Source organism: Bos indicus, chromosome 3 (genome assembly GCF_029378745.1).
Source record: "Bos indicus isolate NIAB-ARS_2022 breed Sahiwal x Tharparkar chromosome 3, NIAB-ARS_B.indTharparkar_mat_pri_1.0, whole genome shotgun sequence".
Lineage (NCBI taxonomy): Eukaryota > Metazoa > Chordata > Mammalia > Artiodactyla > Bovidae > Bos > Bos indicus.
Window position 1 is genome coordinate 105380492 of NC_091762.1, and position 27112 is coordinate 105407603.

At 38.0% G+C, this 27112-nt stretch overlaps 1 protein-coding gene across 13 annotated transcripts in view; it reads left to right on the top strand.

Annotated features, from left to right (window-relative positions):
* The window catches only part of SCMH1 (Scm polycomb group protein homolog 1), a 224737-nt gene that overhangs the window by 159936 nt on the left and 37689 nt on the right, over positions 1-27112 (top strand). For 12 of the 13 annotated variants that reach the window (XM_070786754.1, XM_070786756.1, XM_070786753.1 and 9 more), the window contains one exon: positions 23342-23574. The exons of the other annotated variant lie outside the window; for it this stretch is intronic. In XM_070786754.1, the coding sequence (XP_070642855.1) occupies positions 23342-23574 (233 nt within the window). The remainder of the gene's footprint in view (positions 1-23341; positions 23575-27112) is intronic. 13 annotated transcript variants of the gene reach the window in all.

Consider the following 27112-nt stretch of genomic DNA (forward strand, 5'->3'; position numbering starts at 1 on the left):
TTGTTTCTTTTGCTCATTTACCTGTAGGATTTTTGGTCTTCTTTTCCCCTCAATTTGAAAATGTCTTTTTTGTGTTAAATATATTGACTTTTATTGTGATACATATTATAAAAAATTCCTCCCAATTTGTACTTTGCTTATGTTTTTTGATACCATAAATTTTATTTTACAGTTAAGTCTTTCAACCTTTTATTATAAGTATTCCCGATAAATCTAGAGATTGTCATACTGAGTGAAGTAAGTCAGAAAGAGAAGAACAGATATTGTATAATATTGCTTATATGTGGAACCTAGAAAAATGATACAGATGAACTTATTTGAAGGCAGAAATAGAGTCACAGATCTAGAAAACAAACTCACTGTTACCAAGGAGGTAGGGAGAGAGATGAATTAGGAGATTGGGATTGATATATAAAGTAGATAACTGATGAGAACCTATTGTATAGCACAGGGAACTCCACTCAGTGCTCTGTGCTGACCTAAATGGGATGGAAATCAAATCTAAGAAAGAGTGGATAAATATATGTATAGCTGATTCATCTTGTTGTACAGTAGAAACTAATAAAACATTGTAAAGCAACTATACTTCAATAAAAACTAATTTTAAAAAAAGAATTCATGCATATTTTCCTTTAGTACTTGTATAGTTACATTTTTTATAGTTAGATCTCTCCACTTAGAGTTTATTCTTGTCTATGGTATAAGAAATAGATCCAATTTTATCTTTTTCCACATGTCCCATTCATTGTTCCACTATCACTTATTAAAATGTCCATTTTTGCCCCAGTAATTCAAGATATACCAGCTTTGTTATATACCATATTTATGTGTATAGTTGGCTCTGCCTGTCTATTTATGCACTGGTACCATGGTTTTAATTATAGAAGCTTTGTAGTTTGTTTTACTATCTGCTAAAGCTAGTCTCTTCTCATAGTTCTTCCTTTTCATTGTTTCTTAGCGCTATTCTCGTGGGTTTTTTTTTTTCATATGAACTTTAATGTCAATTCGTCCTGCTTCAGTGGTAGGGAGGAAGTCTTGGTATTTTTAATGAGATTGCATTCAATTTGTAAATTAATTTAGCAAGAACTAACAGCTTGATGATACTGAGACATGTGAGACCAAAAATGTCTTTTTATTTCTTCAAGTCTTCTTTTGTGTTTTTCAGAGTGTTTTCTAATTTTCTCGTAAAGATGTTGCATATTTCTTTTTCAGTTCAGTTCAGTTGCTCAGTCACATCCGAGTCTTTGTGACCCCATGGATTGCAGCACACCAGGCCTCCCTGTCCATCAGCAGCTCCCCAAGTTTACTCAAACTCATGTCCATTGAATTGATGACGCCATCCAACCATCTCATCCTGTCGTCCCCTTCTCCTCCAGCCTTCAGTCTTTCCTAGCATCAGGATCTTTTCAAATGAGTCAGTTCTTTGCATCAGGTGGCCAAAGTATTGGAACTTCAGCGTCAGCATCAGTCCTTCCAGTGAATATTCAGGACTGATGTCCTTTAGGATGGACTGGTTGGATCTCCTTGCAATCCAAGGGACTCCCAAGAGTCTCCAACAACACAGTTCAAAAGCATCATTCTTTGGCACTCAGGTTTCTTTATAGCCCAAGTCTCACATCCATACACGACTACTGGAAAAACCATAGCCTTGACTAGACAGACCTTTGTTGGCAAAGTAATGTCTCTGCTTTTTAATATGCTGTCTAGGTTGGTCATAACTTTCCTTCCAAAGAGTAAGCGTCTTTTAATTTCATGGCTGCAGTCACCATCTGTGGTAATTTTGGAGCCCAAAATATTAGAGAAGATATAGTAGGGATTCTTTTTCCTTACCTTAATAAGAATGTCTCTTGTGTTTCTCCATTAAGAAATTGGCTTTAGGATTTATGTATATGTATTTATCTTGTTAAGGAAGTAGCCAACTCTTCTTAATTTTTTTGAGTGTTAAATTTTCTCAAAAGCTTTTTCTGTATTTATGGATATAGGCATCATATGACTATAGTCTGTTAATTGACTTCCTGTTATTAAAATATCTTTGCATTCCTCTTATAAACCCAGTTTGGTCATGGTATGGTCTCTTAACTTTCTGCCTAGGTATAATATCAAGTTCATAGAAATTGAAAGAATGGTACAAAGAATCTCTTTCCCCAGATCCATCAATTATGTTTGTTTGCTCTGAGGGTTAAGAGAACTGAGGAAATAAACATTGGTTGTGGCACTCATATGTGTTTGGGCACTTTATTCTAACTTCTCATGTAATTTTCAGACAATGCTGTGAATGAGATTACCTCCATCTTCCAGAGGAGACAGTAGGCCCCAAAATGTTAAATGATTCATACAGTCATACCACTTACACATATGGCAGACTCAAGATGGAAACCAGGTCATTCTGGTATCAAAGCCCACGCACTTTTCACTAAGTCTGACATTTCAGTCATGCCAGTCTTTTACTGGAATTTATCAATCAATGTATTGTTTGCCAATATTTTTGCACCTTAAAGGAAAACTGTTGACATATAAAAGAACAGCTTGGTAGGAGAATAATTATGGTAGCTACCATTTACTGAGCATCTGCTATGTGATAGGCAGTATACAAGATAGTTTATATTATTCTAACTCTTTCAGTGTTGGGATAAATATTATTAATCCCAATTTTTAGAAAAAATGCCCTGCATGTTTGTGACTTGCCGAGTGTCATAAAACTCATGTATGGTAGAGGTACAATTTAAACCCAAATTTAAAACCAATTTATGACTCCAAAGCACAAGCATCAGCCATTGACTTATGTTAAATGAGAATGATTAACTATGAAGTCCTAAAAAATCAGGTGCACACCTACATCAACATTCCAAACAGGTCTTGGATTTGAATAGATTACACTTAAGGAGCCAACAGAACATACTCAAAGGGAAGGGTCCAGTATCACCACTGATTGCCCAGAAGCAGGCTTTTGCAGAGCAGCATAGAGAGGCCAGGGGCTTCCCAGGTAGAGCTAGTGGTAAAGAATCCACTTGCCAATGCAGGACGCAGGAGATGTGGGTTCAATCCCTGGGTAAGGAAGATCCCCTGGAGGAGGGCATGGCAACCCACTTTAGTGTTCTTGCCTGGAGAATCCTGTGGGTAGAGGATCCTGGCAGGCTACAGTCCATAGGGTCGCAAAGAGCCAGACACAACTGAAGCGACTTAGTGCACACACACACACACACACACACACACACACACACACACACACACACACAGAAACACATGCATACATAGAGGCCACAGCACAGTTTATGGTACCTGTCTGGTTCTTAAAATAGATAAGTCCCTACTCCTGTCAAAGGCTAGCCCCTCGACTTGTTCTCAGTTGCATTCTCTCTTGCCTCTCTTTCATCTGCCTCACTTGTTTCCTTGACAAACCCCTCCTTTCTGAAGCATCCTCATTAGCATACAGACATGTTCTGTCTCTGTGATCTTTTAAAATCCTCCCTAGATATAGCATCTCCCTTGCAGCTAATGCCCCACATCTCTGAAATTCAACCGTGTATTAATTTTCTATTGTTGCTGCAAATGACAGGAAACCTAGTGGCTTAAAACAACATGTATTTATTATCACAGTTCTGTAAGTCAAAAGTCTGAGTGAGGTCACTGGGTGAGGTCACTGGTTTCCCTGCTCCAGTCTCAAGCTGTTGGCCAGCCTGAGCTCTCAGCTGGAGGCTCAGGGGAAGAATCACTTTCAGGTGCGTTCAGGTTGGTGGAGGATTTAGTTCCATGCAGTTGTAGGCTTGGGTCTCCATATCCTTGCTGACTGTTGACTGGGAATACTCAGATTCAAGAGGCTGCTCACGTTTCCTGATCTGTGGCCTCTTTCATCTTCAAAATCAGCAGCAGTAGGTTGAGTCCTCCTCATACTTTGAATCTCTCTGCTTTTCCTTGCTGCTTCTCTCAGGCTTCCAGCTGGAGAATTCCCTCAGCTTGTAAGGATTCACACAATGATATTGAACCCACTTGAATAATCTGTGATATTTTAAGAGTTCAACCTTATTACATCTGCAAAATCCCTTTTGCCCTGTAAGTAACATATATGCAGTTTCTAGAGATTTAATGTGTAGACATCTTTGGGATAGCAAGGAGACATAAGAAAGCCTTAAGTGAACAATGTTAAGAAATAGAGGAAAAAAATAAAATGGGAAAGACTAGAGATATCTTCAAGAAAATTAGAGATACCAAGGGAAATTTAATCCAAAGATGGGCACAATAAAATTTAATGCAAAGATGGGCACATACCATTTCTGGTATGTGAAATGGTATGGACCTAATAGAAGCAGAAGATATTAAGAATCTTAATATCTTCTAACAGAAGCAGGACCTAACAGAACAGAAGCAGGACCTAACAGAAGCAGAAGATATTAAGAAGAGGTGGCAAGAATACACAGAACTGTACAAAAAAGGTCTTAATGACCCAGATAACCATGACGGTGTGATCACTCACCTAGAGCCAGACATCCTGGAATATAAAGTAAAGTGGCCTTGGGAAGCATCACTATGAACAAAGTTAGTGGAGGTGATGGAATTCCAGCTGAGCTGTTTAAAATCGTAAAACATGATGCTGTTAAAGTGTTGCACTCAAGATGCCAGCAAATTTGGAAAACTCAGGAGTGGCCACAGGACTGGAAAAGATCAGTTTTCATTCCAATCCTGAGGAAAAGCAATGCCAAAAAATGTTTAAACCATGGCACAGTTGCACTCATTTTGCACCCTGTCTAGGTAATGCTCAAAATCTTTCAAGCTAGGCTTCAACAGTACATGAACCAAGAACTTCCAGGTATATAAGCTGGATTTAGAAAAGGCAGAGGGACCAGAGATCAAATTGCCAACATCCATTGGATCATCAAAAAAGCAAGAGCATTCCAAAAAAACATCTACTTTATTGACTGCATCAAAGCCTTTGTGTGGATTGCAACAAACTGTGGAAAATTCTTAAAGAAATGGGAATACCAGACCGCCTTACCTGCCTCCTGCAAAACTTGTATGCAGGTCAAGAAGCAACAGTTAAAACCAGACATGGAACAATGGACTGATTCATAATTAGGAAAGGAGTACATCAAGGCTGCATAGTGTCACCTTACTTATTTAACTTATATGCAGAGTACATCATGTGAAATGCCAGGCTGAATGAAGCACAAGCTGGAATCGAGATTGCCGGGAGAAATATCAGTAACCTCAGATATGCAGATGACACCACCCTAACGGTAGAAAGTAAAGAAGAACTAAAGAGCCTCTTGATGAAGGTGAAAGAGAAGAGTGAAAAAGCTGGCTTAACACTCAACATTCAGAAAACTAAGATCATGGCATCTGGTCCCATCACTTCGTGGCAAATAGATGGGGAAAAAATGGAAACAGGGACAGACTTTATATTCTTGTGCTCAAAATCACTGCAAATGGTGACTGCTTGCCCCTTGAAAGAAAAGCTATGACAAACCTAGACAGCGTATTAAAAAGCAGAGACATTACTTTGTCAACAAAGGTTCATATAGTCAAAGCTATCGTTTTTCCAATAGTCATGTATGGATATGAGAATTGGACCATAAAGAAGGCTGAACGCCAAAGAATTGATGCTTCTGAACTGTGCTGTTGGAGAAGACTCTTGAAAGTCCCTTGGACAGCAAGGAGATCAAACCAGTCAATCCTAAAAGAAATCAACCCTGAATATTCATTGGAAGGACTGATGCTGAAGCTCCAATACTTTGGCCACCTGATGCCAAAAACTGACTCGTTAGGAAAGACCTTGATGCTGGAAAAGATTTCCTCCATTCACCCTTCTGTAGTCTCTGGCATGTTGTTTCTTAAACAAGTGAGGTTCATTATTTTGGGGGACCTTTACACCTGCTGTCTCCACTGCCTGAATTCTGCCCTAGATCCTTAAATGCCTCATTCCTTCCTGTCATGCCAATCAGTCCAAATGTCATCTTCTCAAAGAGCCTTTCTTGACCATCCCTCAGTCACATTGCTCTGTTTTACCTCATAGCATTCGTCATTAATTAAGATTGCCTTTTTATTTATTTATATCCCTGGATTATACTATAGAGCCTACCATATAACATATTCTCAATATAGAATGTTTGTTGGAATTGAGCTGTAGGAGTTGCTTGTATATTTTTGAGATTAGTTGTTTGTCAGTTGCTTCATTTGCTATTATTTTCTCCCATTCTGAAGGCTGTCTTTTCACCTTGCTTATAGTTTCCTTTGTTGTGCAGAAGCTTTTAAGTTTAATTAGGTCCCATTTGTTTGTTTTTGCTTTTATTTCCTATATTCTTGGAGGTGGGTCATAGAGAATCCTGCTGTGATGTATGTCAGAGAGTGTTTTGCTTATGTTCTTCTCCAGGAGTTTTATAGTTTCTGGTCTTACATTTAGATCTTTAATCCATTTTGAGTTTATTTTTGTGTATGGTGTTAGAAAGTGTTCTAGTTTCATTCTTTCACAAGTGGTTGACCAATTTTCCCAGCACCACTTGTTAAAGAGATTGTCTTTAATCCATTGTATATTCTTGCCTCCTTTGTTAAAGATAAGGTGTCCATAGGTACATGGATTTATCTCTGGGCTTTCTATTTTGTTCCATTGATCTATATTTCTGTCTTTGTACCAGTACCACACTGTCTTGATGACTGTGGCTTTGTAGTAGAACCTGAAGTCAGGTAGGTTGATTCCTCCAGTTCCATTCTTCTTTCTCAAGATTTCTTTGGCTATTCGAGGTTTTTTGTATTTCCATACAAATTGTGAAATTATTTGTTCTAGCCCTGTGAAGAATACCGTTGGTAGCTTGATAGGGATTGCATTGAATCTATAAATTGCTTTGGGTAGTATACTCATTTTCACTATATTGATTCTTCCAATCCATGAACATGGTATATTTCTCCATCTATTAGTGTCCTCTTTGATTTCTTTCACCAGTGTTTTATAGTTTTCTATATATAGGTCTTTAGTTTCTTTAGGCAGATATATTCCTAAGTATTTTATTCTTTTCATTGCAATGGTGAATGGAATTGTTTCCTTAATTTCTCTTTCTATTTTCTCATTATTAGTGTATAGGAATGCAAGGGATTTCTGTGTGTTGATTTTATATCCTGCAACTTTACTATATTCATTGATTAGCTCTAGTAATTTTCTAGTGGAGTCTTTAGGATTTTCTATGTAGAGGATCATGTCATCTGCAAACAGTGAGAGCTTTGCTTCTTCTTTTTCAATTTGGATTCCTTCTATTTCTTTTTCTGCTCTGATTGCTGTGGCCAAAATTTCCAAAACCATTGAATAGTAGTGGTGAGAGTGGGCATCCTTGTCTTGTTCCTGACTTTAGGGGAAATGCTTTCAATTTTTCACCATTGAGGATAATATTTGCTGTGGGTTTGTCATATATAGCTTTTATTATGTTGAGGTATGTTCCTTCTATTCCTGCTTTCTGGAGAGTTTTTATCATAAATGGATGTTGAATTTTGTCAAAGGCTTTCTCTGCATCTATTGAGATAATCATATGGTTTTTATTTTTCAATTTGTTAATGTGGTGTATTACGTTGATTGATTTGTGGATATTGAAGAATCCTTGCATCCCTGGGATAAAGCCCACTTGGTCATGGTGTATGATCTTTTTAATGTGTTGTTGGATTCTGATTGCTAGAATTTTGTTAAGGATTTTTCAGAGGGATGGTACGGGGAGGGAGAAGGGAGGAGGGAGGAGGGTTCAGAGTGGGGAACACGTGTATACCTGTGGCGGATTCATGTTGATATATGGCAAAACCAATACAATATTGTAAAGTTAAAAAATAAAATCAAAACAAAACAAAAAAAAAAGAATGTTTGTTGGAGGAATGAATGAACAAGTGAGTGAATGAACAGATCTGGAGTTAGAGGAAATTTTAATGTGATGAAAAGAGCAAGGACTTTAGACATTCTGGATTTAAATTTCAGTCCTGCTTCATTACTTATGTGACCTTGGCCAAGTTACTCAAGTTTAAGTTGCCTAATAAGTTAAATAAAGATAATAATACAGGCTTCATAGGCAAGACTTCAAAGTCCATTGTTTTGACTGCCAGTGTATACTACTTTTATACTCTAGTAAGTTAATGACAATGATTGTCCATACCACCATTGCATGTAGTATGGCATCACTTTCATAGCAGGTGCTCAATAAACATTGGAGTAATTTTGCTTAAAGGAATTATCATTAGAGGGCACTCATTTGTCAACTATTTCCTTTCTCCATTCTTGGTCTTAACAGTTTCTGTCTGCCTTTTAGTGACATTATTGATAGTTACAATGGCCAAGGAAATAAGATTAGGTATACACATATGTGCATTTATCACAAGTTTATCAAGGAGAGGAGGCCAGTTATGTACATCTTTATGTGCTACTACCCTAACTTAGATGTGCCTCTTCCTTTAGAGTGAACTTCATCATTATCTTTTCTATATGTAGAGTCATGGTACCTACCCCTTTGTCTGTTGGCAGAAGTTCCGTAAATGTCACATGCAGTCTTCTCAAGCTGCCCCACCAGCATCTTTTCTCCTTCCTATGGATTTAAGCCACATGGAACTACCCACAGGTCCTCATATAACCATGTTTTTTCAGTTCTGTGCCTTTCTACATACTATCTCCTCTGTCTGAAATACTCTATTCGCCCTCCACCCTTGCCCTTTTCTAATGTAAGAACCATCAATTCTTCAAAGATTAGTTAAGGGAGTTCTCTGGTGGCCTAGTGTTAGGATTCCAGGCTTTCACTGCAATGGTCTTGGTTCAGTCCCTGGCTGGGGAACTGAGATCCCGCAAGCCATGTGGCATAACAAAAAAAGATGAGTTAAAATATCACTTTGAAATCTTGCCTGACAAGTCTCTCTTAGCCATCTCCTTTGCTTCCCTGCCTTCCTTTGCAGAGTTAGTCGCTCCTTCCTCCAGGTTCTTACAACCCCATGCGTATATATTTTTGCATCACACTCATGAATCAATTTTTGTAATTTTTTATTTCGACATAATTTCAACTTTACAGAAAAATTGCAACAGTAATACAAAGAACTCCCTTATACCTTTCATCAAGATTCTCCAAATATTAACATTTTATCATATATGCATTATTAATCTCTCTCAATATATAATACATATTTTTTCTGAACCATTTGGCAATAACTTGCATGCATAATGTCCCTTTACTATCAAAGACCTTAGTGTATGTTTTCTAAAAACAAGGGCTAATGTCTCCATGACAAAAGTGCATCTGTTAAAATTAGAAAATTATCAGTATAGTATTGAGCTAATCGACAGACCTTCTACAGTTATTAAAACTAGAAAATTAGTATCAGTACAGTACCAATGGTTAATCAGTAAACTTTATTCATATTTTGTCAGTTGTACCAGAAGAAAATTCTGGATCATGAGTTATACTTGTCATGTCTCTTTAGTCTCCATTAATCTAAAACAGTTCTTTCATCATTATTCTTTGTCTTTCATGACCTTAATATTTCTTTACAAATATTTGTCTAGTTATTTTATAGAATGGGTCTCAATTTGGGTTTGCCTAATGTTACCTCATGATTAGATTCAGATTATGCTTTTTTGACAGCAAGGCTCTACAAGTGACAGTCTTCTCAAGGCATTGTATTTGGGGATACACGATACCATTTGTCCTCACTGCACACAGTAATTTGGATTACTTGGTTCAGGTGGTATCTACCACATTTCTTCACTTCATGTCTTTGAAATTAGGTAATTAGTTAATAGTCTTATAGATAAATATGTTGAGACGATTAGTATCCTGTTTCTCCTCAAACTTCTACCTAATAGTTTTAGCATCCACTGATGAGTATGCTTGAATCAGTTATTGCCCAAATCGCTGTTTTCTAATTCCCTCATTTCTTCCACATGTGTTAGTTGAGATACTACTGTAATCAAGAGTTTTTCCTTCTCTTCTATTTTTTTTAATTTAGTTATATCAGTATGGACTCTTGAGACTTACTTATTTAGTAATACTTTCTTATCAGGACTTCCCTGGTGGCTCAGACAGTAAAGCGTCTGCTTACAATGCGGGAGACCCGGGTTCGATCCCTGGGTTGCACACATCCTCTGGAGAAGGAAATGGCACCCCACTCCAGTACTCTTGCCTGGAAAATCCCACGGACAGAGGAGCCTGGTAGGCTACAGTCCATGGGGTCGCAAAGAATCAGACACAACTGAGTGACTTCACTTTCACTTTTCTTATTGTCATTATGTTTTGATGTTCGAATTGCCCTAGATGTAGCAAGTAGAAGCCCCTTGAAGTTGTCTCATATGTCCTTTTGACACGGCCCCATTATTTCCTGACCAGTGTGTTCCAGGTTCATCTTCCCTATCTCAGTCCAAAGCCACTGAATTGTGATTATTGTGTAAAGATCTACTTCTAACCATCTCTAGATTGTGCTCCTCTAAGATGGGAATCATGTTGGGGGTGTTTTCACCTTAGATAATTGGTAAACCTTGGTACTTGATATTTGCTAAATTTTCAGTGAAAAAATTAGCTGAAATTTATTGATATAGTTAAGTTAATATAATTTAAGTTGCCACTTCCTGGTGGAAAGAAGAGATTGCTTCCTTCCTCCTCAGCTACCTGACAGAATGTGTGCAGAGAAGATCCCAAAGGCTAGAATCATGCCTTGGTCTGCCACTCTTAACTTCTCTGAGGCTTGTTTTCCTCATTTGTCAAAGGAGAAGATAATGTCAGCCCTCACAAGGTTATGAAGGCCATGTGAAATCACAAGTGTACAAGAATTTTGTCAAAGTATAGGAGCCTGGTGGGCTGCCGTCTATGGGGTCGCACAGAGTCGGACACGACTGAGGCGACTAAGCAGCAGCAGCAGCAGCATTGTTGATTAAGGGAGTAATTCTGTCAGCCATAGTGGCATCAAAATATATTGGAGAATATTCCAGTCTTTCAATTTTCTCTGAACTAGGACAGGCATTAAATTATTTAATTATCTGCATGTGGAAAATAAGAAAAGATTGTGTTTAAATGACAAATTCAATGTCACACCATAAGGGACAGAGCTAGAATTAAATACCTGGTCCCCTGACATCACCTCAATTTTTTTTCCACTAGGATAATTAACTTAGAATATGGCAGGACAGGGCTTCCTGATGGGGAAAACCTCAAAATCCTGGAATCCCTCAGGATAGCTTAAGAAATTCATTATTAAGACACTTTTAAATTAGTATGAAGCTTAATCTCACTGCTAGCTACTCATACATGAATAGCATGCCCTGATTTTTCAGAACTGTTAAGTGTACTTGGTTAGTTTCTTCTGTCTGTATATTTCAAGCCAGAGGGAGCAACTTCTTTGCCATTTGGCATCATGGACTTTTATTTCCAGCCTTTGGGGGGAAAAGAACTGCTTTCTAGCACTTATAAAGCCAATTAAAGCCCATTCAGTTCTTCTCTTATATCTGTTTCCTTTCTTATTTTGCAAACATGTTCTGGGTACCAAGTAAGAACTCAGTCAGCCTCTTTTCTTGTGATGATAGGAATTCAGAAGTAAATCTCTTTTCTCCCTGATCAGCTCAGATTCCGTGCTTGTTACTAGAAATACATGCGGCAGTCTTATGGTTTATAGTAATCAGTAAGTAATGCTCAAAGTTCTCCAATCCAGGCTTCAACAGTACACTAACCAGGAACTTCCAGATGTTCAAGCTGGTTTTAGGAAAGGCAGAGGAACCCGAGATCAAATTGCCAACATCCCCTGGATCACTGAAAAAGCAAGAGAGTTCCAGAAAAGCATCTACTTCTGCTTTATTGACTATGCTAAAGGCTTTGACTGTGTGGATCACAACAAACTATGGAAAATTCTTAAGGAGATGGGAATACCAGACCCTCTGATCTGCCTCCTGAGAAATCTGTATGCAGGTCAGGAAGCAACAGTTAGAACTGGACATGGAACAATAGACTGCTTCCAAATAGGAAAAGGAGTACGTCAAGGCTGTATATTGTCACTCTGCTTATTTAACTTATATGCAGAGTACATCATGAGAAACACTGGGCTGGAAGAAGCACAAGCTGGAATCAGGATTGCTGGGAGAAATATCAGTAACCTCAGACATGCAGATGACACCACACTTATGGCAGAAAGCAAAGAACTAAAGAGCCTCTTGATGAAAGTGAAGGAGGAGAGTGAAAAGTTGGCTTAAAACTCAACATTCAGAAAACTAAGAGATCATGGCATCTGGTCCCATCTCTTCATGGCAAAAGATGGGGAAACAATGGAAACTGAGAGACTTTATTTTAGGGGCCTCCAAAATCACTGCAGATGGTGACTACAGCCATGAAATTAAAAGACGCTTGCTCCTTGGAAGAAAAGCTCTGACCAACCTAGACAGCATATTAAAAAGCAGACATTACTTTGCCAACAAAGGTCTGTCTAGTCACAGCTATGGTTTTTCCAGTAGTCATGTATGAATGTGAAGAATTGGACTATAAAGAAAGCTGAGTGCCAAAGAATTGATGTTTTTGAACTGTGGTGTTGGAGAAGACTCTTGAGAGTCCCTTGGACAGCAAGGAGATCCAGCCAGGCCATCCTAAAGGAAATCAGTCCTGAATTGGAAGGACTGATGCTGAAGCTGAAACGCCAATACTTTGGCCACCTGATGGGAAGAATTGACTCATTTGAAAAGACCCTGATGCTGGGAAAGATTGAAGGCAGGAGGAGAAGGGGACAACAGAGGATGAAATGGATGGCATCACTGACTCAATGGACATGAGTTTGAGTAGGCTTCAAGAGTTGGCGGTGGACAGGGAAGTCTGGCGTGCTATATAGTCCATGGGGTCACAAAGAGTCGGACACGACTGAATGACTGAACTGAACTGAATCAGTTTGAACGTTTGCCATGTTCAGTTACTCAAGTTTATGTATAGAATATGTAGAAAGTTGGATTGGGTTTCTTTCTAGTGTATTGGAAAGAGAAGGGAAAGGAAGTGATTATAGATCAATAGTTCTCAAAACTTTTGCTATCAGGAAACTTTTATATCCTTAACCTGAAGGCTTTCTATTTATGTGAATTATCCATGTTAGTACATTAGAAATTAAAGCTTAAGAATGTTTTAAAACATAAGAATATACTGGCACAAATCCCATTAGCTGTCAAAGTGATGATATCACTCTTATAGCATCTGGGAAACTCTTCTGTGAGAGAATGAGAATGAAAAAGGCAAATAATGTTTTAGATCATGAAAATAATTTTGACTTTACAGACCTTCAGAAGAATGTTAAGAACCCTCCAGAGGCTTCCAGACTGAACTTGGAAAACTGCTAACCATATAACATTTTAAAAATCCATTCACCAGTAAGGGACATTTGGGTCATTTCGGAGTTTTCAGTCATTACAAATAATACTCCTGTAAACATTCTTTACTGGCACCCCCCTCCAGTACTCTTACTTGGAAAATCCCGTGGACAGAGGAGCCTGTTAGGCTGCAATCCATGGGTTCGCTAAGAGTCGGACACGACTGAGCGACTTCACTTTCACTTTTCACTTTCATGCATTGGAGAAGGAAATGGCAGCCCACTCCAGTATTCTTGCCTGGAGAATCCCAGGGACGGGGGAGCCTGGTGGGCTGCCGTCTATGGGGTCGCACAGAGTCGGAAACGACTGAAGTGACTTAGCAAACATTCTTTTACACATATCTCAGTGTACATGTTCAAGAATTTCTCTGGCGTTTATACCTTAGATTGAAACTGCTGAATCCTAGTGTAGATGCATCTTCAGACAGATAATGCCTGCAATGTACCCAGGGGAGTTGTCTTGAAAAATGCTACTGTGAACGTTCTATTACATATCTTTGGTGATCGTACCACTCAGTCCTCTTGGTTATATATTGAAGTGTGAAGTTGTCAGGTGATAGAGTATAAAGCTAAATAATCTTTCAAAATGATTTACAGTCTCACAACATACAGGAGTTCTACTTGCCTCATTTTCCTCAACAATGATAGGTACCATCAGTCTTTTTAATTTTAGCAATTGGTGGAGATTTATATCTTTAGTTTTAACTTTTATTTTCCTGATAACTAATAATATTCAACAACTTTTCATATCCTATTGATATTTATATATTCATTTTTGTGACATGGCTTTTCAAGTCTTCAGTCAGTTCAGTCACTCAGTCATGTCTGACTGTTTGCAACCCATGGACTGCAGCACACCTGTGTTACCATTTTTCAAGTCTTACCCATTTTTAAAATTGGATTATGAAACTTTTGTTATAGATTTTTAGGATTTTTTAAAAATATATTCTGGATATTACTTTCCAGTAATATCCAGACATATGTGTTTTATATATCTTTTTCCACTTCCTGGATTTGTTTTTCACTTTTTGAAAAAGAAATGTTTTCTGTTGGTGAGGAGAAATTTTTTTGTTTTAATGAAGTCATAAGTGTCAACCTTTTATATTAATACTGTGTGTTCTGTTTAATAACTCTTTACTTATCCCAGAGGTTTGAAGATATTCCCCTCTGTGTTCTTTGAAAATTTGATGTTTTAACTTAAACATTAATTTTTGTATCTGGAATGAAGTATATGGTTACATATGGATATCTGTTTGACTCCCCACAGTTTTATTGAAGAGTCCATGGTCCCCTTCCCGCCCCAGAATTACAGGAGTTCCTTTATTATAAATCAGATGACTGTACTCTGATCTGATCATGAGCTGTGTAGTTTTTACAGTTAACCGGTTCTTGTGGTAACATCATTTATTTTTGGATCTTTACAAATATATTGTCCCACATTGAGGCCCTCTCACTGTGTCTCTTCACCGCCACTGGCAGCAGCTCCCCAAGGTCCCGTGGTGACTGACGCTGATTAATCACAGGACGCCCAGGAGCCAGAGGAGGCCGTCTTGGGAACACCTGGCCCAGAGGGCCAGGCATCCACCATGCTGAGAACTGGCACATCCGCAGTCTTGTGTCTATTTTAAAAGTTGTGTTTTTTCAAGGGAATCTCCCATTTCATAAAAATTTCCTAATTTATTTGCATAAAGTTATGTATAATATCCTGTTACTATCTTCTTAATGTCTGAAAGATCTATGATGAAACCTCCTCTTTTATTCTTGATACTTGTAGATTGTAGGGTGGGGGTTGTATTTCCTAATCAGGCTTGCTGAAGGATTGTCTTTTCAAAGGATCAGCCTTTAACTTTGTTAATATCTCTACTGTATGTCCATTTTCTGTTTTCTACTCATCTCTATTGTGTCCTTAATTTTACTTTCTTTGAGTTTAGTTTGCTCTTCTTTGCTTAGCTTTTTGAAGTAGAAGCTTAAATCATTGATACATAACCTTTCTTTTCTTTTAATATAAACATTTATAGCTGTAGACTTCCCTTTGAGCGCTGATTTAGTTAAATCTCATGTTTGTATATCTCATATTTTCATGAATTTTAAGTTCTAAAAAATTTTTTACTTACATTTTATTTTTTTGATATGAGTTATTTACAAGTATGTGTGTGCTACATGTGTGCTAAGTCGCTTCAGTTGTGTCTAACTCTGTGCGATGCTATGGACTGTAGCCCGCCAGGCTCCTCTGTCCTCGGGATTCTCCAGGCAAGAATACTGGAGTGGGTTGCCATGTCCTTCTCCAGGGGATCTTCCTGACCTGGGATCAGACCTGTGTGTCTTATGTCTCCTGCATTGGCAGGTAGGTTCTTTACCACTAGCATATATGTCACTTAATTTCTTAACACTGGGTCTTTTAATTAATTTATTATTGATTTGTATTTAAATTCCATGTGGTTAGAGAACATATTCTTTATTATTTCAGTTATTTGTACTTTATTGAGAATTGGTTTTTCACCCAGTACACTACATAAACATTTGAAAAGAATGTGTATTCTATGCTTTTTGGATATAATGTCCTGTATGTGTCAGTCAGGTTGGTTAGTTAACCTGTTATTTGGTTATTTATGTTAATTAGTGGGCTTCCTATGTAGCTCAGCTGGTAAAGAATCCACCTGCAATGCAGGAGACCACAGTTCAATTCCTGGGTCAGGAAGATCCCCTGGAGAAGGGATCCTGGAGACACTCCAGGATTCTTGGGCTTCCCTGGTGGCTCAAACAGTATAGAATCTGCCTGCAGTGCGGGAGACCTGGGGTTGGGATCCCTGGATTGGGAAGATCCCCTGGGGGAGGGCATGGCAACCCACTCCAGTATTCTTGCCTGGAGAATCCCCATGGACAGAGGAACCTGGTGGGCTACAGTCCATGGGGTTGCAAAGAGTCAGACGCGGCTGAGCAACTAAGCACACACACACGTTAATTAGTTATTTATGTTACTAGTTAGTTGATTGTATTATTCAGATATTTTCTATCCTTATTTATATGTTCATGTTCTTTTTTTTAATACTTTTATTTAGTTTGTTATTTGGCTGTGCTGGGTCTTAGTTGCAGTACATGGGATCTTTAGTTGCAGCATGCAAGATCTTTTGTTCTAGCATGTGAACTCTTAGTTGTAACATGCAAACTCTTAGGTTGTGGCATGTAGGATCTAGTTCCCTGCTGCTGCTGCTGCTGCTGCTGCTGCTGCTGCTGCTAAGTCACTTCAGCCATGTCTGGTCTGTGCGACCCCATAGACGGCAGGCAGCCCACCAGGCTTCTCCGTCCCTGGGACCAGGGATCAAACCCAGACCCCAAGCGTTGGGAGCACGGAGTCTTAGCCACACCCCTCAAGGTCATCACAGAGCACTGAGCTGCAGCTTCCCACGTCCTCACGTTCTTGAATTACCAGTAACTGAGAAATGTGTCAGAAATCTCCAACTCATAATTATGGATTTTCTATTTCTCCTTTTAGTTCTTTAAATTTTGCTTTTATATTTTGTATTGTTAGGTCCATATAAACATAAGGTTATTATAGCTTCCTTTTGAATTGACTATCTTTTGCTGTAATTATCATTTCTAAGTAATTTTAGTTTCATTTCCACTTTAACTTGAGTTTTTTTTAATTAAATATAGTTGATGTATAATGTGTTTATTTCAGGTGTGCTACATGGTGATTTGACATTTCATATATTTTTAAATGATCACCATGATGAATCTAGTAACCGTCTATCCCCCTACAAAGCTATTAAAACAATATTGACTGCACTTCTTACGCTGTATGTTACATCCCCAAGGTCTTGTTTTATTACTGGGGTTTTGTGCCTCTTAATCCCCTTCACCTGTTTTATCGCTCCTCCGCTGCTCTCCTCTCTCTCAATCACTAGTTTGTTCTGTTGTATCTAAGATTCTGTTTCTGTTTGGTTTGTTTTTTAGATTCCACATGTGAGATCATACAGTATTTGTCTTTGTCTGATTTACTTCACTTAGCATACCTTCTAGATTTATCCATGTTGTCACAAGTGGGAAGATTTCTTTTTTCATAGCTGAGTAAATACTCCGTTGTATGTGTATACCACATCTTCTTTAGCCATTCATCTATTGGTGGACACTTAGGTTGTTTCCATGTCTTGGCTATTGTAAACAATAATGCTGTGAACATTGGTGTGCATATGCCTTTTTTTTTCTTATATGCCTTTTCAAATTAAGTGTTTTTGTTTTCTTTGGGTAAATACCCAGAAGTTAATTTGCTGGATCATATGGCAGTTCTGTTTTTAATTTTTTTAAGAATGCTGTTTCCCATAGTGACTGCACCAATTTACATTCCCACCAACAGTGAATGAGGTTTCTCTTTTCTCCATATCCTTGCCAACACCTGTTATTTGTTCTTTTTTGAGTAATGGCCATTCTGACAAATGTGAAGTGGTATCTCATTCTGGTTTTGATTTGCATTGCACTGATGATTAGTGATGTTGAGCTTCTTTTCGTGTGTCTGTATGTCTTCTTTGGAAAAATGTCTATTCAGGTCCTCTGCCGATTTGTTAATTAGGTTTTTTTTTTTAATGCTGAGTTGTGTATTTGTGTATTTTGGATGTTAACCCCTTATTGGATATATCATTTGCAAATATCTTCTCCCATCCAGTAGACTGCCTTTGCGTTTTGGTGATATGAATTGACTATTTAATCTTGATGAAGTATCCCTTTTTAGTCTAGTTATACTTCCTGCATTAAGACTGTCTTGTCTGATATTAACATAGCCACTTGAACCTTCTTTGGTTAACGTTCACAGGGTATGTATTTTTCCATCTGTTTGTTTTTGTCTTCCTCTATCATTATATTTTAAGTTTTCTTATATTTCAGTGCTATCTTATAAATAGATATAATTGGGTTCTTGGGGGTTTTGGGGTCTAGTTTGTTTATTTTCTCTTCGTTTATCCAAACCAGTTGTATTTAATGTGATTATTTATTTGTGTTAAAGTCTGTCATTTTGTATTTTGCTTTTTGTTTTTGAGTTCTTACTCGTTTATTTGTTCCTCCTTTCTGGCCTTCTTTGGGATTAATCAAGCATGTTTTATTATTCCATTTCTCTCTCCTTAGCTTTTTTAGTGATGCATTCTTGTTAGAATTTTTTAACTAGCTGGAATTGTATATTTTGAACTTACTAAAGTTCATCTTAAGTAAGCACTCGGGCCCCTCCCCAAATAATGCAAAGTTCTTAACAAATTTTGGCTCCATTTACCCGACTACTACCATCCTTTGTGCTATTGCTTTTATGTAATTTACTAATACAGTTGACCCTTAAACAGTGTGTAGCTTAGGGGCAGTGAAATCTGCATATAACTTCACAGTAAGCCCTCCATATCCATGGTTGTACATCTATGGATTAAACCAAACCATGAATCCTGAAGTACTGTAGTACATGTTTATTTTAAAAATTTGCATGCAAATGGATATGCACAGTTAAAATCTATGTTGTTTAAGGGTCAACTGTACATGTACTATAAACCCTACAAGCCATTAAAAAAAATCTTTTCTAAATAGTCAATATTATCTTGTATCTGTCCACATAGTTACCCCTTCTAATGCTCTTCCTTCCTACAGTTGTATTTTTCCATCTGGGATTACTCTTTTTTATCCTGAAGAACTTCCTTTTTATTTCCTGTAGTTTAGGTCTATTAGTGACATTTTTTCAGCTTTGATGTTTCTGAAAATGTTATTTTACCTTTTTAAAAAAATTTTAATTGCATGCAAGAGTCTTTAAATTCTGTTATGTTTTACAGTTTTCAAAAGTTTCACACAGATGATTATAAGAAATCATTTCTTATAATCCCATAGTAGCCCTCTTTTTTTCCCTCTACACCTATATTGCCCCTCCTCAGTTCCCTCTCTCTACTGTAAGTCACTAGTTTGTTCTCTTCATCTGGGAATCTGCTTTTTTGTTGTTTTATTCACTAGTTTGTTGTATCTTTTAGATTCCACATATAAGAGATATCTAATACAGTATTTTTCTTTCTCTGTCTGACTTATTTCACTTAGCATGATATCCTCCAAATCTATACATGTTGCTACAAATGGCAAAAGAGAATTCATTCTTTTTTATGGCTCAGTAGTATTCCTGTGTGTGTGTGTGTGTGTGTGTGTATGTGCGCATGTGTGTGTGTGAGACATCTTCTTTATTCTTTCATCTGTTGATGAACACTTAGGTTGCTTTTATACTTTTTCACCTTCATTTTTGAAGAATCAGTTCAGTTCAGTCATTCAGTCGTGTCTGACCCTTTGCGACCCCATGAACCGCAGCACACCAGGCCTCCCTGTCCAACACCAACTCCCGGAGTCCACCCAAACCCATGTCCATCGAGTCAGTGATGCCATACAACCATCTCATCCTCTGTCGTCCCCTTCTCCTCCTGCCCTCAATCTTTCCCAGCATCAGAGTCTTTTCCAGTGAGTCAGTTCTTCACATCAGGTGGCCAAAGTATTGGAGTTTCAGCTTCAACATCAGTCCTTCCAATGAACACCCAGGACTGATCTCCTTTAGGGTGGACTGGTTGGATCTCCTTGCAGTCCAAGGGACTCTCAAGAGTCTTCTTCAACACCACAGTTCAAAAGCATCAATTCTTCAGTGCTCAACTTTCCTTATAGTCCCAACTCTCATATCCATACATGACCACTGGAAAAACCATAGCCTTGACTAGACGGACCTTTGTTGGCAAAGTAATGTCTCTGCTTTTGAATATGCTGTCTAGGTTGGTCATAACTTTCCTTCCAAGGAGTAAGCGTCTTTTAATTTCATGGCTGCAGTCACCATCTGCAGTGATTTTTCGCTGTAGAACTCTGGGTTGGAGTTTACATATTTTAGCCCTTTAAAACTGTCATTTAACACTATTGCTTCTTACTTTCACAGTTTCTGTTACAAAGTCAATTGCTTCTGTAAAAATAATCCTTTTTTCTTTAACTGCTTTTAAAAATGTATCTTTGTCTTTCATTTCGCTTTATTTTATGTATTTTATTTTCAGCAGTTTCACAGTGATGTGGTTTGGTATAGTTTGGATTTTTTGTGTGTTTTTGCTGCTTGTGGATTGCTGAGCTCTTCTTTCATTAGTCTTCAAGTATAGTTTTTCCTCATTCTCTCTGTCTTCTCTCACAGGGATTATAGTTACTCATATTTTGTATCTATTGACTGTGTCCACGTGTCCCTAATGTTCTAATCTGTTTATCTGGGGTTTTTTTTTCTGTATTTTTGCTTCATTTTGCATGTTTTCTGTTGATTTTTCTTCAAATTTTTTAATTCTTCTGCTACATCTTGTTTACCCTTAAATCCGTCCAATGAATTCTTAATTTTTAATATTGTTTTTATTCTAGTATGTTTGTTTAATTGGTTATGAAGGTTGCAGTTTTCTGTGAGTATTATCTTTTCTTACATTTTTTTCATCTTTTCCTCTACTTTTTAAAACTGTATTACTTACCGTTAGTTTAAAGTCTGTTTCATTATCTGGATCATGAGTTTTCTATTGTCTATATTTTTTCTTGATTATCAGTCACATTGTTCTGACTCTTTATATTTCTGTCTTACACACACACACACACACACACACACACACACTGGATGTTTTATATAAAAGAAGTTTTGAGACTCCAGCTGATATTTTCTATCAGAAAGAATTCTTTCTTTCCTCTTTCCTTTATGCTAATAGGATAAGGGCCTGATCCTCTCAGTTTAATCATGGATTGAACTAGTTCAGATATGAATTTTATCTACGGTTTATATCCATATTCCGAGGCCCTAGGCCCTCGACTGAGAGCCTAATGGGTCTTCATCTTCATAGTCGTGAAAAAGTACAAGAAATTGTCCTGCCTTTGAGAGTTTTGGGGCTTGGTTCTTTGACCTTTCAGTCCTTACAATTTCAAAATAAGGCATTTATCTTGAAGAGGAGATCGGCTGTGTTAGAAGTAGACCTCATCCTTCTGGTGGGACCTTGTCTGCTGAAGTCACAAAATTATGGGAATTTTCACTCTGTCTTTTTAGAAGCTTTCAGCCTAGCTTTGCAGCCCCAACATGCAGGCTCAAAACTCAGCAGATGTCCTCTGGGACAAACAGGCCATATTCATGGACCTCCTCAAATTCCAATCTCATAGCAGCCTCATCAGTTTCTCTTTCCTCCAGTGAAGCTCCTCTGCACAGGCCAAGACTGACCGTTAATTCATGCCCAAATTTGGCAAATGTGCTCAGGAAAGAAAACAGTGTCAGCTACTTAAGAAATCCTCCTCATCCAGGTCTGGAATTCCAGTTCATCTAATCCTCATAATTTCTGTAACAATGCAGTATCTTTTAAAAAATGTGTCTGATTTTTTCTAGTTGCTGGATCAGCAGCACCACATCGTCATATCTGTTACATACTACCTGGAAGCACAAGAAACACTGTCTTCTACCTGCCCACTGTAATTACTTTATCAACTTGTCTCCTAAGTTCTACTCTCGTCCCCTCCCCTCCCAGAGCAGCCGGAGTGTTCCCTTTTAAGTCTGCCCTGTCACTCACTTGCTCAAAACTCTCCAGTGGCTTCCCTTCAGACTTAAGATAAATTTAGGTTCATTTTCAGGGTCTACAAAATCCCACACAGTCTTATTGCTACTTCTTCTCTACCTAATCTCCCACCACTCTCCCCTTTGCTCACTCAATTCCAGCTATACTGATCTTCCTTCCATTTCTCAAAGACAGTAACATGTTCCCATCTCAGAATCTTTGCACTTGTTATAGACCATCTAGTGGATGGCTCTCCCTCAGCCTTCATAAGACTTTGCCTTTATTTCACTTGGGAGCTCTGTGCAGATGTCACCTTCACAAAGAGGACTTTCCTCACCTCTGTGTCTCCTTAACTTGCTGCTTTAGTTTTAATCATGGCATTTACCTAATATTATGTTGTGTCTTTTTTTGCCAATTTTCTTTTTTTTTTTTTTTTTTACCACCCCACTAGGTGGTAAGCTCCGTAAGAGTGGAAACTATGTTTTGTTCACTATTCTACCCCAGGACTTAAAATAATGTATAGCCTGTAGTAAATGCTTAATAACTTTGTGGAATGAATTAGATATTGCTTACCTTGAAGAATTATCAATTAAGGAGATGAATGATCAGAGTAAATTGAAAGTACTCTGCAGACTGTTTTAGAGCAGGTGGAGCACTGATGGAATTGTCAGACAAGGCCTCAATAAGGTGGTGATTCTGGAGCTGAGTGTCAGAAACTGAGTATTGATGTATTCAGATCAGAAAGAACAGAGAATTCAACGTGTTTGAACAAACTGGTGTTCAGAAAACAGTGGAGCTACGACATGGGGGTGGGTGATAGGAAATGACATCAGACATATCTAGGAAGCAAGGCAGGGGCAAAATCACAAAGGTCTTTGGATATCAGAATAAAGAATTTGGATATCAGAATAAAGAATTTGGACCTTATCTTAAAGTCCAAATTTTTAAGGTAAGGAAAGATGCTATTAGATGTATATATTTGTATGTATTTCAGTAGTCCTCACTGCAATAATCACACTAAAACTTTAAGTAAATTGATACAGAAAATCCCTGATTTGGTTGTCAGAACCCAGTTTCCACACATAAGTCCTTATCCCAACTCCCTGTGTAACCTAGGGAAGGCATCATTTCCTCTTCTGAGCCTCAGGTCTTCATTCTTAGCAGAAGACTGTAAGCTTCTAAGAGCCATTCCATCTCTGAGCCTGTGGTTGTTTATATGCTTGAACTAGGTTCTTTGGGAAGAAACGTGTAATATTTTTCCTACATTAGCCAGAAATAATTAAAACTTCCAATTCTGGCCAATCTAAATTCAGTTCTCCTCTGAGATTTTCTAACTTTTAGGTCAGATGCCAAGAGACTAGCTTCCTGGGATAAAACTATCCAAGCAGAAGTAGCAAGTCTTTTTTTCCCTCTGGCTGGGATGGGGATGCAGGTGGGAGGAGGGAGTGTTAGAATGAGTCTTTTTCTTGCAGTTGTGATTCCAAAGAATCCCTACCCTGCATCCGATGTGAACACTGAGAAGCCCAGCATCCACAGCAGCACCAAAACTGTCTTGGAGCATCAACCAGGGCAGAGGGGTCGTAAACCAGGAAAGAAGCGGGGCCGGACACCCAAGCCCCTAATTCCCCATCCCATCTCTACCCCATCCAAGTCAGCTGAGCCTTTGAAATTCCCAAAGAAGAGGGGTCCCAAACCTGGCAGTAAGGTAGGTAAAAATGTGGGTTTGCCAGCAAGGGATAAATGGTTATAAAGGGATAACTCATCCATATCCATCCATCTTAGAAAGGAATGTGTCTGACTCTATTCTCCACCTCGTGTGTGCTTTTAAGGAGAATCTCCTATATTGTCATCCCTACTTTAGCTACTTAGCTGGGAGTTGGTAATGTTAGAGATAAGATAGTATGGATAAGAAACAAATTTTTACTTTGAAAGTTACATTCATGGGAATTCTGGTCTGATATCTTCAATAGATGAAAGGCTCTGCTCCTAATTGTTACTAACCTACACAAAGTGGATGCCCAGGTATGTGATCAGAAGGAGAAAACTGACACTGTAAATGTATTTATTTTTCTGTCCCTATACCTTCTTTTAAAAAAAAAAAAAAAAAAGGAAATTATTGATACTAAGGATCAGGCTCTATACTTGACACCATTACAGATCATATGATATTCACAAAACCCTAGGAGATAAGTAGTGTTAATGTTAAATAGTCAAGTAAATTGAGACTTAGAGATGGGAAATGACTTCCCTATAGTCACACAGCTAATCAATGGCAAAGGCTACAGAGATGGATCTCCAGATCTTCTAGTTCTAAGATCACTGCTGCCCCATCATATATTCACTCACATTTCCCAAGGAAGGTAACACTTAACCTCTGGTGTTGGAAAAAACTGCTGGGTCGAGCTTCACTGAGCACTGTTACTGAAAGTACCGCCTTTTAGTCATGACCAGGTCTCCATGTGTATCTTCCCTCAGAAAACCATTGATACGAAACTTCCTCAGCTGCTTCTCTAAGGCTTCCTTTGGCATCATCTTCTCCAATCACTTCCTAAGTCTCAGAGAATTTCTCTGCAACTCCCTCCCAAACTAGACTACCTGAGTTCCAGTGTGAAAATGATACCCAGTTCTCCTTAGGCATTCCATTCCAATTTCCTGAGTTCTTCTCTAGGTTTGATTGTTTGGGTGGGTTTGTTTTGTTTCTTAGCTCCAGCTGGCCTCAGTCCTTCTAGAATATAAGCTCCTGAAGGTCAAGAACCTAGTCTTCTCTTTTTCTCCTGCCCATGCCCTATATCTCAGTCTCTTAGGAAATGTTCAATATATGCAGGATGGATGGATGGATGGATGGATAGATAGATAGATGATTTTAGTGATGATTTCCAATTGAGAATATCCCTTATTTATTGGTTTTGAATTCTTGATGTCACATCCTGATCCTTCTATGTAATGCATAATACTCCCAATCTGTTATCATTAACCCTTAACCCAGATCCTGATTCATTTTTGTCTCCATTACTCTCTTCTCATTCTCATGTTATGGAGGAGAGGCTGAAGGCTCTAAAATTCCAAGGCCAAGGAAGTCATGCTTTTGATGATGTGAGGGCCCCTTGACAGTTAGATTAAAAAGGGAGAAAACTTGTCCATGAGGTTCCAAAAACCAATAAGACAGAAAGAACCAATAAGCAGAAACTCAAGCAAATAGGCTTTGTCTCAACATAAAAGGAACAGTTAAATCTATTTCAAAATGCAAGTAGTAATCTCCCATCACTAGAGGCATTTCATCAGGTATTTCATCAAGTACCCAGGTACTGATATGGATGTTTTTAAGGAGTGGGATGTAAAAGTATTAGGTAGATAGTTGGATTAAGTAACTTTTAAGATCCTTCAAAGCTAAGAACTATAATTCTATGATTGCTTCAGCTCTGCTTTCAGGAAGTCCTAAACATAGTAACCAAAGTCCTTTTTCTTTCCAGTCCTCTTAAAAGCAATAACTTTCATCTAATACTGTATTTTATGGCCTGGCATTTGACTCCCTAATTCCCCTTCCTGTGATTTTGCCTATTCCTGTAAGTGTATAGGCCTCTACTTAACCTATGACCTGTATATTCATTTTTGAAGCAGAGTGATCTTGTGATAAGAGCATAGGCTTTGAAGCCAGAGAAACTTAGATTTATATCTCATCTCCAGTTGTTACCACTGTGTTGACTTTGAGAAAGCTTTGAGTAAGGCTAAGAGCCCCAATTTTCTCACCAATAGAATGGATAACATATGAATAGATATAATACATGTAAATGCACCTAGCTCAATAATGCTTTACATCTTTCTGCTTTTTTCTCCAATATTTGGGAACCAAAACTCACCAGGTTTGTTTCTTCAGGAACCCCCATGAAATCCTACCAACTCAGTAAAGTTGAACTATTTCCTTTCTTTCCTGACTCATTGCTCATTTAGATTTTTACTTGTGGCAATATCAAAAACAGGAGGAAATGTCCATGTCCTATGCATGCTTTGAATGTTATATAAGAGTTTGCATGACTGCTTTGACAGGCAACGCCATCCTGTATATGTGCCTGCTGTCATTGGGCTCTCTCTCTGATACACTCCGAGAAGGCAATCAGGTTTATACAGCTCCCAGAGTGGACCCTACATGTGACATTTAGTAAAAATGGATTTCTGGATCTCAGTGATGGTTATGTTTTCCTTGCATTCAGAAAGGCTTTTTAGAAAACTGTTTCTTTGAGGAAAAAACAACCTTCTGTGATCTTTCTCCCCCAGAGATTGCCCAGAACAGCATAGAGGAGATACTAGATTTTTCTCAAATCATTATTACTACTCCCATTATTGATATTCTATACTGTATGCTTCATTGAAAGACATTTATGATACTTACCATATGCCAAGTATCATGTCAGAATGGTAAGCAGAATCAGACCCTCAGGGAGCACCAAGCTAATAGGGGACACCAGTATATAAATATATAGCGAAAGTACATTGTAACAAATGCAACCATACAAAGTACAGAAATGGCACAAAAGAGACAGTAACTAGAGGACATCTAGAAAGGCTTCCTGGACAAACAGATATTTATAAGGTAAAAAAAAAGGTATTCTAGCAAAACAGATGGTTTATTATTATAAAGGCAAGGACTAGATAAAACTGCAGGTTTTTAGGGAAGTACTATAGTTAGAGATTACTGGAATACAAGGTTTAAGATAAGAAATGGCAGGTAATAAGCCAAAGAGGTAGGTAGAGGAAAGTAGTTTGTGGAATTAGGGGAAGGGATGTTTCCATTTTCAACAGAGAAACAAACTGATGTCAAAGTAGACTTAGGTCGCAGCATTTTTTTTTCCTTTTTTGCTTTTTTTCTGTCTAACTAATAAAAAATCCAGACTTCAGATAATAATACTGAATACATATAAAAGATAGTGAATTAAGCCCTGGCTATACAGAAGCCCAGAATCTTATACATAGATTGAGAGAATATTTACTAAGCATCTACTGTTTTTGCAGCTTTGAACAAGAGGCTATTTGCGGGGGGCAGGGGGGGGAAATATATATATATATATCATATGATATCACTTATATATGAAATCTGGGATACAAATGAACTTATTTACAAAATAAACACACTGATATAGAAAACAAACTTACGGCTACCAAAGGGCAAAGTGGGAGAAGAGGTCGGTTGGGAGGTTGGTATTACCAGATGCACACTACTATATATAAAACAGATAAACAACAAGGTC